Source organism: Pyrus communis, chromosome 2 (assembly GCF_963583255.1).
Source record: "Pyrus communis chromosome 2, drPyrComm1.1, whole genome shotgun sequence".
Taxonomy (NCBI): domain Eukaryota; kingdom Viridiplantae; phylum Streptophyta; class Magnoliopsida; order Rosales; family Rosaceae; genus Pyrus; species Pyrus communis.
In genome coordinates this window covers 10,703,444-10,719,599 of record NC_084804.1, presented here as the reverse complement: position 1 = coordinate 10,719,599, position 16,156 = coordinate 10,703,444, and the positions used below count along the sequence as shown (strand labels likewise).

The 16,156-nt window shown below is 38.3% G+C and overlaps 1 protein-coding gene and 1 long non-coding RNA gene across 2 annotated transcripts; one reads left to right on the top strand and one right to left on the bottom strand.

The window, feature by feature from the left end:
* Positions 1-380: 380 nt before the first annotated feature.
* On the bottom strand, positions 381-836 carry LOC137724732 (transcription factor MTB3-like). Its single transcript, XM_068463445.1, has one exon. It carries the CDS (start codon positions 834-836, stop codon positions 381-383), a length of 456 nt encoding a protein of 151 aa, XP_068319546.1.
* Positions 837-14,853: 14,017 nt separating this feature from the next.
* Positions 14,854-15,615, top strand: LOC137727113 (uncharacterized). Its single transcript, XR_011067725.1, has 2 exons — positions 14,854-14,965; positions 15,063-15,615. It is a non-coding gene; the product is annotated as an uncharacterized lncRNA (long non-coding RNA).
* The last annotated feature ends 541 nt before the right edge of the window (positions 15,616-16,156 follow it).

Here is a 16,156-nt window from a genome sequence, read left to right as displayed (position 1 = left end):
TAAACTCAGAAGCCTTCCAAAGAAAGCGACGTAGAGAGATAAATCCATAACGACCATTCAGTGGATCTTCCGAACATGTTCAAAATTACAAGGAGCTCTTTTTCATATATTAACAAATAACTTCGTACAATAATATGAATTTGAAGTTATATATATAACAAATCATCACGAGATAAAGACACTGAATAGTTACTCGACAACAAGACAACTCACGTTTATATCACAGGTAATAACTTACGAAAAAACTTTACAGTCAGATCATTTTGAAACAGAGGCCACCAGCTTCTCCTTTAATTGCTCGGCATCACCGCCTTGAGTTTGAATCGAGAATGTATGAATAACCTTATCGTTGTCTGTTATGGAAACGTTAGACTCTTGAGCTACAATTTTATGTTCCCAAGTGTTCTGAAGACTTCAGAAACCGGGTGAGAATCCAATGGGCAGTTCATCCTCACAACTGCATCCTCGAGGCGTTCCTGAAAATCAATCTCTGGAACCGGTAACTGCTTTCCCTTGTTGTTTACCATCTGCTTTTCAGTTTTCATGACTCTGATCTTCATCTGGAGATCGGTGATATAGGTAATGGCATCACCAAGAAGAGAGGCTTTATCCATCTTCGATATGTTAGGAACAACAGCTCTTAGTGGATAGAATCTCTGGTTAAGCTTCTTGCGCCTGTGCCGCTCTGCTTCCACATTATTTAATGGTTCTTGTCTCCCATTGGCAGGTTTTCTCCCTCTCTTTCTAGGTTTCCGCTCATCAATTTGTGTCGAGGACTCATCCTTGAGCAGCTCCGAACTTGAAACCCTTGTCTGGACATTGAAACCGTCAACCATTATTTGGTTTATTTGCGGAAACAGTTTTACTTCACTATCCTGACTTCGACATCCATTTGAAGTGCCTACTGATTGTAATTCAAACGATTCCAGCGACTGGATCTGATCAGCCACTTCCGTGTCTATGTGGAGACATGTTGTGCCGAGAAAATTCCTTGACCAGAAGATTTTGCTAATTAGAGCTTATCTTTGGGGCTTAATTTTTCTGATATTATTCTCCTCACCAAGGAGGGAAATATATATTGTACAAAATTGATTTACAAGGAAAGAAACCCCAAATAATATATATCCTAATTACATCCTAATTACAAGGACCCAAATAGGTAACTAAGCTAATTACAAAGGTCAACTCTCCAACACTCCCTCTCAAGTTGGTGTATAAATGTTGTTCATGCCTAACTTGACGAGAGAGTTGTAGAACGCTTGACTAGTAACACCTTTAGTTAAGATGTCCACTAATTGGTCCTCTGACTTTACGAACGGGAAATGAATAATATTCCCATCCAACTTCTCCTTAATGAAGTGTCTGTCAACTTCTACATGTTTTGTGCGATCATGCTGGATTGGATTGTATGAGATATCAATGGCTGCTTTATTATCACTAAACAAATTCGAAGCCAACATTGAAGGACACCTGAGTTCTGCGAGTAACCTCCGAAGCCATAATAATTCACATACTCCTTTTTCCATATCCCTGTATTCCGCCTCTGCACTTGATAAAGCAACCACTTTCTGTTTCTTACTCCGCCAAGTCACTAAATTTCCCCCTACAAATGTAAAGTATCCAGATATGGACCGTCGATCAGTAATATTCCCTGCCTAATCTGCATTGGTATAACCTTCTATCTGGCAATGACCATTCTTGGAAAACATGATGCCTCTACTCGGGGAGGAGTTTAGGTATCGTAGAATGCGTTCAAACGCACCCATATGAGTGTCACTCGGGGAATGCATAAATTGACTAACAACACTTACTGCATATGCAATATCAGGCCTGGTATGAGATAAATAAATTAACCTCCCAACTAACCTTTGATAACGATCTCGGCTAGTGGGAACTTGATCAGGGTGCACGGCAAGATGGTGATTTTGGATTATGGGGGTGTCAATCGGTTTACAATCAAGCATTCTGGTTTTGCCTAACAAGTCAAGAACATATTTTCTTTGAGATAGAAATATACCCTGTTTAGATCGAGCTACTTCTATACCCAAGAAATATTTCAATCCAACAAGATCTTTCATCTCGAACTCAATTGCTAAGTAATCTTTCAGCCTTGAGATTTCCTCTTTATCATCACCCGTAACAATCATATCATCCACATAAATAATAAGTGTCGTCAATGTACCCATTCGACGTTTCAAGAAAAGTGTATGATCGGAATTGCCCTACCTAAACCCATACTTCCTCATAGCCGTTGGGAACCTACCAAACCATGCCTGAGGTGATTGTTTCAATCCATACAATGCCTTATTCAACTTACAAACCATTCCAGGTTGTGAAACCGATGCATAACCAGGTGGAATATCCATATACACTTCTTCTTTAAGATTACCATGTAAGAAAACATTTGTCACATCAAATTGTTGTAATGGCCAATCCAAGTTAGCCGCCAACGAAAGTAACACTCTTACCGTATTAATCTTTGCTACCGGAGCAAATGTGTCTGTATAATCAACACCATACGTCAGAGTATATCCCTTGGCCACCAATCGTGCTTTGTATCGTTCAATCGACCCATCAACTTTGTACTTGATGGTGTACACCCATCGACATCCCACTCTTTTCTTTCCTCGAGGTAGCGGAACTAAATCCCATGTTTGATTTTTCTGAAGTGCATCCATTTCTTCCTCCATTGCCTTGGTCCATTGATTATCAGATAGTGCCTCCTTCAATGAACTTGGTGTGCTATCATTGGATATTTGTTGTACTAAAGCTTTGCCAGGTTCTGATAATTTATGTGATGACACATAGTTAGCAATGGGATATTTAGAGTCTTTCGTTGTTTCCGGTGAATATTGATTGGGTGGCTTTCCCCGGTTATGCCTGAAAGGTAATTGATAATTCGGAACATCGGCAAGTGGCAGCACTGGTGCCATGGGTAAGGACAGCACTGCCATACCTGCCGTTGGTTTTGTGGGCAGTGATATTGCTTCTGTTGGTTGGGATGGCAGTGTAGCCACTGCAGGCTCGGCTAATAGTGGCAGCGGAAGATCAGTGCTAGCAGCCATGGTCCAAACTTGTTCGTCATGCAGTGTCACCCCCTGAAGAGGAGGGTTGGAAGAAGCCGAAGAGTAATACATCTCAGACTCAGAAAAAGTAACATCCATGGCAGTATACATCCGACCTGAAGGAAGGTGGTAACAACGGTACCCTTTCTGATGTAGTCCATACTCCATAAAAACGCAACGGATGGTACATGGGTCAAGTATTGTCCGTTGACTTTTATGTAGATGAACAAAGGCAACACATCCAAAAACTCGCAGTGGGAGCACTAAAACGGACGGTAGAGGCACGAATGTAACAAGAACTTGCAAAGGTGTAAGAAAGTTCAATACTTTGGATGGCATGCGGTTGATAAGGTAAGTGGCAGTCTAAAGAGCAACATCCCAAGAGGAGCAGGGAACATTCGCCCCAATCAATAGCGATCGAGCCATTTCTAATAGATGGCGATTTTTGCGCTCAGCCACCCCATTATGTTGAGGAGTCTGAAGACAAGTAGTCTCGTGAAGGATTCTGTGATTAGTTAAATAATGTGTAAAATCATTATTAACATGTTCACCACCATTATCAAAACGCAAAATCCAGATTGTAGTAGAATACTGTGTCTGAACCATGGTGTGGAATGTCTTAAACGCTAGAAACACATCACTTTTATGCTTAAGAAGGTATAACCATGTCATCTGTCATCCGTGTGCAATCATCTATGAAAGTTACAAACCACCTAATACCAGATGAAGTAGTAATCGGAGATGGTCCCCAAACATCCGAATGAACAAGACCAAAAGGAATAACACTTTTATTAGAATTCAAAGGATAAGAAACACGGTGACTCTTGGCAAATACGCAAGTGTCACATTTAAAGTCTGAAATCGAACAACCAACAAATAAATCCGGAAACATATGTTGTAAATAACTGAAAGACAGATGACCCAAACGGTGATGCCATAACCATATCTGATGCTGCTTGTGATCAACGGCTCCTTAAGCGAGATTGACCCATCATGTACTGACATCATCCACAAAATAAAGATCCCCCTTCTTAGTACCACGACTAATTATCTCCTTAGTGAGAATATCCTGAATGAGACAAAACTTCGGATACAATAGTACACAACAGTTTAATTACTCAGTAGCTTGGCCAGGAGACATCAATTTATGAGTTAGTGAAGGTACAAGTAGTGTATGCGGCAAAGAAAGGGTAGGCGTAAGGCATACAGTGCCAGCGCTAGTTACCGGTGAGGTGACACCATTAGCATTAGTAATATTTCGTCGAAGTGGAACAATATCACAAGCTAAATCAGTGGGGTCATAGGTCATATGGTATGTGGCACCGAAGTCAATGATCCAACCGGACTGAGTATCACCATTATTCATATTAAAAACATAACCATAATTACCTGAGGACTCCGGAGGCATGTCTGAAGAACTCGAAACAGGAAGAGGATTCATGGTAGGGTCAGTTAGGGTAGTAGTGTTTAGGGTTGTAGTGTTTAGTATAAGGGTAGGATCAGCTAGGATGAGGTTGTTTTCACCATAGAGTGATGGTAGGTTCTCCATGGGAGGGTCGAGCTTGCTTGAGGGAACGGGCAGAGCTGAAATCCTAGGATCTCTGCTTTGATACCATGCTAATTAGAGCTTATCTTTGGGGCTTAATTTTTCTGATATTATTCTCCTCACCATGGAGGGAAATATATATTGTACAAGATTGATTTACAAGGAAAGAAACACCAAATAATATTTATCCTAATTACATCCTGATTACAAGGACCCAAATAGGTAACTAAGCTAATTACAAAGGTTAACTCTCCAACAGATTTCGACCTTCCCCATAAAGATCATTTTCTGACACCTTCGTCTCTACGTGAAGACATGTTTTGCTGAGAAAATTCCTTGACCAGAAGATTTTGACCTTCCCTGTAAAGACCATATTCCGACACCTCCGTCTCTACGTGAAGACATGTTGTGCCGAGAAAATTCCTTGACTAGTAGATTTCAACTTTTCCCGTAAAGATCACTTTTCACCACCTTCGTACCTATGTAGAGACTTGTTGCGCCGAGAAGATTCTTGACGAGTAAATCCGAGTTGCTGAAGATGAACAACTTGGATGAGTTCTTCTTGGATTGATACACTTTGCAAAACGATGCAGTGTTCTTTTCCAAAGTTGACAGCGGTCCTTTTCTCAAGAAAACAGCGGCACCATTTTGGTGCACTTTGCACGTAAGTGCAGCCGTCTTATCCAACTCCAGCAACATTTTTTATGGTTAGCATCCGTCAACTTTTTTTCTTCTTCTATTTGATCGGAGAGAGAACTTTTCCAATGACTAGATTTGATTAGCCACCTCCCTTTGATGGAAAACATAATTAAATTGGAGGTAAATTACATTTTACCACCTTAGGTTTGAGGTCTATTACAACCTCATACAACATCTTCAAAACATTTCACTTTCATACCTCAAGTACAATTTTATTTCAATATAATACATTTGCTACATTTTCCATCGATTGATCCGTTAAAAGCTGACGTGGCTGCCAAACTTGTGCCACGTGACAAAAAATAATAATTTTTTATACATTTAAAATATAATAGTATTTCTCCACACCATATCCCCAAGCAACCCAATACGCACTCTTAACAGTGAAAATACCCCGATCATTATAGTGCTAGATTAGTTTATCAGGTGGAAATCGATAACTAAGGGGCAGAACACGAATATGCTCCCTGTCTTCCTCCTCAAAGAGCTCATTCAACAAAGTGTCATTCCATGCCTTCCTGTCCACATCAATGAGGTCACAAACCCTTATCTCCTTCTGAGAGGAAGGTGGCAACGTTATGGGACGAAAGGTTGAAGGTCGAGGCACCCACCTATCCTTCCAAACCCACACTGAAGCTCCATCCCCAATCAACCACCTCGAACCCTTCTCCAACACCACTCTAGCTTTAAGTATACTAGACCAACAATAGGAAGAAGACGACGACAACGAGGCATCCCAAAAGGAAGTATTGGGAAAATACTTAGCTTTCAACAATCTTGTCATTAAGGAGTTTAGATATTGGGCAATTCGCCAACCTTGTTTTGCTAAAACCGCCAAATTAAACACATAAAGATTCTAGAACCCCATACCACCTTTCGGTTTAGCAATGCACAATTTGTCCCATGATTTCCAATGGATCTTCCTCGAGTATGAATCACTACCCCACCAAAATCGAGCCATTAGTTGATGTAACTCATCACAAAACGTCTTCAGAAGTAGAAAACAATTCATAGCATAAGAAGGTAACGCCTGAGCCACCTCTTTCACAAGCAATTCACGCCCCGCTCTACTTAAACACTTCCCTTTCCATCCACCCAACCGCTTATGAACCCATTCCTTGATGTAAGAAAAAGTTTGGCATTTATTCTTCCCCACAAACGTAGGAAGGCCCAAATTATGTTCATGCCATTCCACCAATTGAACTCCTAGAAAGTTATCAAGCCTTTGTTGCTCTCGGACCCCCACATTCGCACTAAAAGCAATACTACTTTTCCCCAAGTTTATTTCCTGCCCTAACGCTTAGGAGAACACATCCAAAATATGTTGAACCTCGGCATATTCATCCAAATTAGCTTTACCAAACAAGAAGCTGTCATCAGCAAACAATAAATGATGGATACTTGGCGCGCCCTCACAAATTCGAATCCCACCAAGGACGCCCATATGCTCCTTGTGTGCAATGAGTGCCGACAATCCCTCAATGCACAAAAGGAATAAGTAAGGCGATAACGAATCCCCTTGACGTAAACCACGGGACGGCTACACATACCCACAAGCATCACCATTGACCAAAAACAAGTACGACATAGATGTCACACACCTCATCACCACTGACATCCATCTACTATCTGACCCCCAACTTCAACATCATAGCCTCCAAAAAGGCCCACTCCACCCTATCATAGGCCTTACTAAGGTTATATGATCATATATAAGTAGTTACTAATTTTAGTGTTGTCTAAATTTTTTATTTTTTTTTTATTTTTTTGGCCAAAGCTTGAGATATCTCACATTCCAAAAGGTAGGACTAATTTTTAGTGGAGCCTGAAAAGGCTAAAGGCAGTCCAGCCTATCCCCAGTCACAGTTAAATACCACACTTCCTCCCAAAGCTTTCAATATTAACCAGAAAATCACTCATGTTTTTACCAGCTTTGTGCCTCGAACCAGAGACCATAAAGCATACATGACTTGAAATTTTACCATGTTTCTACTAGACCACTTGCCGTGGTTGTTGTTTATACTATTATCAAGAAAACAAACTTGGTCATAATTTTTTTTTAAATACCACATATGTCCCCACATTTTATTCTATTTTTCCTTAGTTGCGATAAATAACCTTTATATAACAAGACTAAAATAGGAATTTTGTGGATTTAAATTATTAAATTAAATTAGAATTCTTCCACGTTTTTCTCCATCTTTTTTCAGTACGTTTCTCCCATAGAACGTTTGAATGTTTGTAGTATGCAAACCTTTTTTTACACGACATGACATATACTCAGACAAAAAAATTGAATTTTATCGTTGGTCACTAAAGTCCCATTTGACCTTGAAATAATTTATCATGCTTTATTAGGAGAGAGAATAAAGTGTCTTAGCGAATATAAATTATTATTTAATAAATCCTCATTTTAAAATTTGGAAAATTATAAGGTATTACTAATTGAAGTGTTGTCTATACTACTTTATTTTATTTTTTTTAGTCAAATCCGGAGGTATCTCACATCCCAAAAGATAAGATTAATTCTTAGTGAGGCCTGTAGATACTAAAGTATTTCACCTAACCGCTGGCTTCAATCAAATGTCACATATCTTCCTAAAGCTTTCAACCAAAAAATCATCTATATTTTGCCAGCTTCGAACCTCAAACTCAAGACCACGAAGCATACATGATTTGAAATTTTACGACATTTCTACTAGATCATTGATTTTCTTGACTACGACACTAACTCTATTCAAACTGCTAACTATGATTCGGATTTTCAGCCAAACTTCAGGTTCCCCCTCTGTTCTAAAAGCAAAAAAGGTAAGTCGAATCCCCAGGCCAAAGGAAATACCTTCATTCAGCTCCGAGCGATTCTTTACTATTATTTAAAGCACACATTCTGTAAGACTTTTTTTTTTCTTTTTATAAAAATACCATTTATGTCCCCACAGTCCCATTTTTTATCCTTAGTTGCAATAAATAACCTTAATATAATAAGATTAAAATAGGATTTTATTTAAAATTCTTCCATATTTTTCTCCCACTTCTCTTTCGATATGTTTCTCCTACATGCATAGCATGTGTGAGATTGCTATTATAACAGAGAATTGATTAGTAATTCATATCAAGTGGTGATATAACAGTTACATTAAAGATTTTCTCAATAATTTCGAGTAATGTATTGTGACAACTTTTTTTAAATGAAAATTATAATATATCACTCTAAGCTATGTACACTTAGAAAGAAAAAAAGTTTGACCTGAAACGCAATGAATTGAAGAGAAAAACTCTATTCACCAAAGCAAATTCATCACTTGCATTGTGACAACATTTCTGACATGCAACTTTTCTTTATTTCATTACATATCATCTCTTTTGCATGTAAATTTTCTTGATGATGTCCAAAATTTAAAATGATGCAAAACAACATTAACTAGTTTAAACTCAAACTAGCTCAAGGAGGAGCAAGGGCGAAGCTACATAGGAGCAAGGAGGGGTGGCCGCCCCTCCCCTCGTCCAAAATCATGCACATGAATAGTGGTTTTGCCCCTCTGGTCCCTTCAGAAGTTCTGGGTTCCTGCAGTTCTTCTGGTTCTAGGTTTTCCTTCCCTGGTGATGCGCAATTGGGGCAGATCATATGAATTGTATTCAATTAGTGCACGCCAAGTGTTTGATATATATTCTGATGGTCCACAGTCCACAGGTTTATCATTCATGATATTGCATGCCATTGTAAAAAGAAAACGCTCGCAGGACTCACGTCGATGCATATTAATTTTAGATATCATGTATAACTAAAAGGGTTTTACTATACCGAATGAGTAATTTTTTTGATATGATAGTTACATTGTCACGTGTGTTACTTATCCATTAAGTTATAACGTGCGAAGTACTAACACCAAGCGACGGTGGAGCCGTCTCACTCCAAGATTGGCCTCAAAGGTGCCTTTTAAACCAGATGCAGAGTCTTCACTATGCGCGCACACACACATATATGGTATAATACGTATCTCTCTGCAAGCATTGTTAGAGGTTTTTGCAGAGCAGGTGATATTTTTTCGCAATTCTGCAGTTTAACTTCTTGTCAATAACATAGCAATTACTTTTAAACTCACTGTTAAATTAAGGACAGTGATATCTATACATTTTTTATTATCTCTCATAAATCTTTCTTAATTTTGGCCGTCAGATTAAAATGAATTGAAGAAGACTAATGGACAAAAATAAAAATGATGTGTTAGAGGTAAAAAAAAAGATGTGTGAATAGCATTATCCTAAATTAAAAGGTAAATAAACTCATGCTAGAGCTACAGATGCATACATGCCCAAAAAAAAAAAAGTAAATAAAGAATTTATTCTATACTTCGTATTATTCAGTCAACTTCATATGCATTGTGAAGCATACACTTTATTTTTACATGTAAGGGAAAAAAAAAAACCTATAGCTAGACTGCAGGCATTCTCCTGTACTTATTCACTGCTAAGAAAATATATAAAATGTTTAATTTGATTTAAAGTTAATTCTGCTAGTGCTTTTCGTTGATGTTGCACTTCGATGTAGAATCTTTGGAATTGGTACTACTTCAAGGGGTGGTCGGATTAGGACCTCCGGACGGGGTAGTGCCCGCAAGTATTTGCCTGATCAAAGGGAAGAAGGGACGATCCATCTGATGCAAAACATCATTCTTCATCTGATGCATAAACTTTTCTTCCCCATGCAACACTCTGCAGGCTTCGGACGATTGCATGTTAATAAGAAAAACCACTAAAAACACTGCCACCAAAAATATTTTTAGAAACTTCATTTTGTTGGGCAAACGAAGATTATTTCGCTTCTTTTTAATTTCGGTAGAAGAAGGAAGAAATGAATGAACGAAGATACAGAAAAGATTTTCTAGGGAAAGCAAAGATTTTGCTTCTTTTTTCTGTCTGTGAAAAACAGAAAGGATTGAAGGAATGAATGAATTGAATGAATGAATAGATGAGGAATATGGGGCTTTTTATATGCATCAATTAAGACCAACTTTCATATGACTTTGATTTTTCAATATAAATCTATTTGTTTCGTTGTTTTGACTGTTAATTGATGATTCTATGCTAAAGACTTGGAATTGAATGGGTCGTCATATCCGCAAGGGTTTTGGTTTTAGGGTTTAACTATATTGTGGACCAAATGGCATACAATGGCTCAACTCATTCTTATCATTGTGTAAAAAGTCACTTGCCATCTATGGTTTTTTTTTTTTTTTTTTTTTTTTTTGTAAAAGAAAACCTCGACGTAAGGTATGAGAGAAATTTATTGATATGAAAAAAAAAGTTACACCTAGTTAGGAAGACAAAAACCTTACCTCTCATAAAGTAAGAAAAACAAAATACAAGAAAACTAACCACTTGTTAGAGGTTATTCTAATTTCTAGTACAGTAAAATCTGTATATGGCCATAATGTTGGAACCAAATTGATTTTAAAACTTTAGGGAGGTTATTACTTACTAGAGGTGCAGCTATAAATATTTTTTTTACTTTGTTATCCTTATTAAAAATTGTGGAATACAAAGAACTATTAATGGAGTTCGTCAATGTCCAAGGTCATTGAAAAAAAAAACACCCAATCTTTAAAATATAGCGCATGTATGTATGTATTCTCTTTAAGTTTAATGCATAGGGGCATGATGCTATAGAAACAAAAAGGCTACTTAAGACTAGTTTGGTATTGCTATGTTTTTTAATAATTACTTCTGCTGTGCTGTAAAAATAATCAGTTGTAAAATAAAGCAATTAAGTGTTTAGGAAACTTTTATTGTAAAAGTGCTTTTAACAAAAAAAATAATGTTCAAGTGATTGGTAAATTTTATATAAAACTACTATAACTATGTTAAATGATTAAAAGAGTATAATATTAAATGTGAGATAATAATTTATTTTATTTTTTATTTATAATTTCATCTTCAATCTTCATCATTTTTCGGGTCACACCTCAAAGATCCAAATCCCTCCCCTCCAACCCTCTGTTCTCTCTCTTTCCCAATCACCAAAATCTCCGGCGGATGTCACAGCTTAAGATCCAAATCCCTCCCCTCCAACCCAATGTTCTCTCCCCTTCCCAATCACCAAAATCGCTGACCCGAGAGAGAGAGAGAGCAAGAAATTCCGAGCTTCTGAATCTCTCCAACTCCATGATCGGATTCCAATCAGCCAATCCATCCAATCAATTTTGAAAAAACCCAGAAAAATGGAAAGAAAAAAAAAAAGGGAAAATCGAAGCTTTTGAGTTTCAGTTCAAAGTATGTAGCCACAGAGAGATTCGAATCCGTAGCTAATGGATGTAGACGGAGGGGGAAGCAAACGGGTCTTCCACAGATTGGGTGGGCAGCAATCCGACCCGTCAAAGAACCATAAGGTATGCTACCATTGGAGGGCGAGCAAGTGCAATCGCCACCCTTGCCTTTTCTCCACAGAGAGCTCCTGACGCCGCCGTCGCAGCAAGGTCTTAATGGGACGGCCTCGACTAAGCGCTATCACGCCTTCACCGCTAACACCGACGGCCATCGTCCCGGAATCGGGGTCTAAATAACTTCAATGGCGGGGCTTCTTCGACGTGGGGCGCTGGAAAAGAAATTGTCGTTCAAATCCGCGTGCTCCAGGCTCAAGATGATGAATTCGACCTGGGTTTTCACGAGCTGTCTCTCTGTGTCAATGAATGGAGCTCTCTGAATTCGACCGTGTCAGTGAAATGGAGCTCTCTGAATTCGACCTTGGTAATCAACAGTCATTCCTTCATCCCGTATATCTTTAGCTTGCATCAAGTTCCAGACTTAACTCGCTGAGGGACCTCGTCCTCTCGAACAATCGGATTCGACGATTTGATACGATAAGGGAAGCGAGAAGGAGAAAGAGGGTATAATTGGGACAGAGCTAGAAAGTCCTCCTGTAACAGAACCTCATCTTTGATACTCAAATGGAACTTTAGGGATCGAGGACAGAGCAAGAAATTTCTTCTAGTGGGGCCAACCTGAAAATCAACTAAGGAAGCTTTGTTATCGTATGGTTTATACCCAATATGATAATAGGGATGATTTTAAATGATGATGTATCACAATTCCATTGTTACAAAAAATTCATTTAGTAGTGTAAAGTGACAAAGTGATAAGAAAATATTAATACATGATTACTTAGGGGAGAGGTTTTTCGGTCTGAATGATAGAACAACTCATATAACATTTGATATGGAGTATATGCAGTATGAAGGTATGTTAGATATTAGTTACATATATTTTCTTCAAGGAAAAATTTGAAATAAGTCTAATTTTTAGTGATTTTTGACTTTTGAAATAGGTCCAATTTTTAGTTACTTTGGACCCATATCAAAAAACCCCTTTCTTCAAAAATAACGCGTGTGTGTTATATAATTGTAGTCTGTAACTTAACAAACGAATCACTTGAGTAGGAGCATATGTCCCCGACGAGCCTTCATTGGCTCCTTCCATGTTCGTGTGGTAACGTTTTACAGACCCATTTTCGGGAAAATTGCTTTGGAAAGTGAAAATGAGTTTTCACAATAGTTTGTAATAAGGAAATAGAATCTGAGATGAAGTCTGGTGGAGGTGAGACATGTTATATACGGCTCTATAAACTTCAAATTGCTCATGCCCTCTATTAGTACATAAGCTATAATGTTAATTCGGAGCTTGAAATTGACTTGGGCCAATGGAACTTGAAGGTTCAACCATGGCATAGTGGTTCATACGTAGGGCCTGTTTGGGATTGAGGTGATTAAAAAAAAAACTACTATGAAAAAAAGCTATGAAAATTTTTGGTGTTTGGTAAACTTTGAAAAACAGCTTTGTTTCAAAGTTGAGGGTGAAAAAAAGCCCAAAACCAGGAGATGACAAGAAGCTGCAATTTGCAGCTTCCAAAAGCAGCTTATTTTCACCCACACACGGGTGAACAGTGTACACGTTTAATGAAATATGAATAACCCAAAACTGCCCTCCCTTTCCCTTCACCTACGCTCTAACCTTTCCAGAGCTCTCTCGCACGCTCTTCACCTCAGAGCTCTCTCGCATAACCTGAACCAGAGCGATCTCTCTCGTTCTCTCGTTCTCTCGTTCCAAAAACTAGCGAACTCGTTCTCTCGTTCTCCAGGTTTCTCCAGGTAAGCTTCTCATTTATTTGTTTGGATTTTTCAAATTAGGGATGGGGAGATTAGGGAAAGAGGGGTGGGAAGAGCAAAGGGATGAGGGTATGGGTGTCGGGAAAAACAATTGGGGATGGAGGGTGGGGAAAAATTAATTGGGGAAGGTGATATGGTTTGTGGAAAAAATTAATTGGGAAAAAATTAATTGGGGAAAAAATTAGGGTTTGTGGAGGAAACAAAAAAAAATTGAGAGAGAAGTTTGATTACTTGTGATATTTGTGATATTTGATTATTTGTGATATTTGATTTGTGATATTTGATTATTTGTGATATTTGATTCTTTGGCGGAGATTGTAAGACATGTGTTAATTATTTGTGATATTTGATTTGTTTCTGTCCATTGTTCCATGATTGCTTGGTTTCTGGTTTTTCTCAGTGTGTTCTCATGCTGTCTGCATTATCTTTTTTGTGGTACGGTCTAAATTCTGAGTAGAGTTTCCTACTTTCAGTAGTTTGTGCACTCCTGAAGGCCGTCTTTTGGTGCAATCAGATTTTAATAAACAAAGTGAACAACATAATGCTAATTGAAAAAAAAAAAACATGAAAACAAGAAAGAAAGGAACGGATTTAATCTAACCTGGTAACGTTTCAGGTAATGCTATTACTATTAAAAGTATGGTCATACTGTTAAAAGTATGATCACAAGGCTTCACACATTCTGACTTGTTAGCTAATGCATTGTTAGCTCATTAATTAACAGTTTAATCTTTTGGGGTTCATTGGTTGTCTATTATTGACCAAAATGGATGCCATTGGAGGAAGTTTAGTAGTAAGAGGATGCAGAGCAATAAGTGTTTTTTGTTTTGAGAGACAAACTAGCTGATACGATGATGGGTATCACGTGTTGGCATTACTTGTACAAAGATTGAACTTAATTTTAGGTACATTTAGAGCTGCAATATTATACCCCCATGATGTTTGGGTTTATTATCCCTGTTTCAAGATGTTTTTAGTTCTACATATTGGGAGTCGATGATGAAATTTTGGTTTAAACATGGTATTGGATGACAAAAGTGCACCGAGAGATAGGAAGCAATCTGGGTAAGGAGAAGGTAGATTCTGATGATTTATCTTTGTCAATTTAGTCTCTGAACACATATAATCGGACCTTAGTGATGGGTCCAGCCAATTATTAATCATGGCACCTTATACTCATGGACTCTTTTTTTTCTTTTTTTTTTTTTTTTTTTTTGGAGTTGTAGTTTTGTCTCTTCAAATAATGTGTGTTTTCTAATCTAAATTATGTTATTACAGTCTTCTGAAGATATGGAATCTGAACGATGTTACTGGAGTTGTGGGGGTCTTCAATTGCCAGGGAGCTGGGTGGTGTAAGGTTGGAAAGACGAACCTCATCCATGACCTGGAACCAGGTACAATTACCGGGGTTATTCGGGCTAAAGATGTTGATTATCTGCCCAAGGTTGCAGATGAGAAATGGTCTGGGAATGTTGTCGTATTTTCTCATCTTGGTAGTAAGTATAGCATTTGATTTGTTCGTGTAGTCTTGACGCTTTACTAGTAGACCATACTATTTAGAGTTTTTAACAAATTCATTGATTAAATTTGCAGGAGAGGTGTCTTATCTTCCCAAGGATGCATCCATGACAATAACATTAAAAACCCGGGAATATGAAGTCTTCACAGTGGTTCCTGTCAAGGAACTGTCCAACGGCGTAAAATTTTCTCCCATAGGCCTAATCAAGATGTTGAACTCTGGGGGAGCCATAAAAGAATATGATGAACCTAACACAAGCACAACAGTTGTCGTGAAAGCTCGTGGATGTGGCACATTTGGAGCCTACTCATCAGCTCGACCCAAGAGGGTAACAGTTGATTCGGAGGAAACTGAGTTTGGATATGAAGACATGTCTGGTTTACTCACCACTGATTTGAGGGTGCCGGAGAAAGAACTGCACCTTTGGGACATCATCATCGAGTTTTAAGGTATAAATTACAAGTGTTGTATTAGAATGTTGTGTAGGCCTGTAGAAGGAAGCGGTGTACCTTGTCGTTGTAGTAACTAAAATTGGGAGGAAAATGCAGACTGCTGTTATTGTCTGCATCGTGGCTTGTAGTTTGTGTTTGTGAAATTGGGAGAGAAATGAAAGCTTCTATTTCACTAGTCAAATGTGTGACCGTTAGTATTATTTTGATAGTTTGAATCTTGACATAGAATGTTTGCTTGCTTGGATGCTTGCCCAATGTTTGTGATGTGGAAAGTCTGCTAGACGGAGCTGAGTAGCATTTTACATACTTGCTTTGTATAATTATTACAATACAAAAACAAATTTTCAATTGTCAGGAAAATATTACTTGGTAGATGCGGGGTACCCACAAATGAGAGGTTATTTGGGACCATATAAAGGTGAAAGATATCACCTCCCGGACTTTCGTAGGGGTGCCGAACCAACGGGTCACAAAGAGGTATTCAACCACAGGCATTCTTCTCTTAGGAGCATCATTGAACGAACTTTTGGGGTATGGAAGAAAAGATGGGCAATTTTAAGGGATATGCCTAATTACCCGTTCAATAAGCAAGTGAAGATTGTCATTGCTACAATGGCTCTTCATAACTACATACGGAGGTATTCTGAACGTGATCGTCATTTTGATGACCCCAGGGACTTTTGTGAAGAAAGCGATAGTAGTGATGATGATGATGA

Bases quoted from the DNA above. Each gene is read 5' to 3' on its own strand.
- LOC137724732 (XM_068463445.1), bottom strand. From the start codon at position 836: ATGGTTGACGGTTTCAATGTCCAGACAAGGGTTTCAAGTTCGGAGCTG.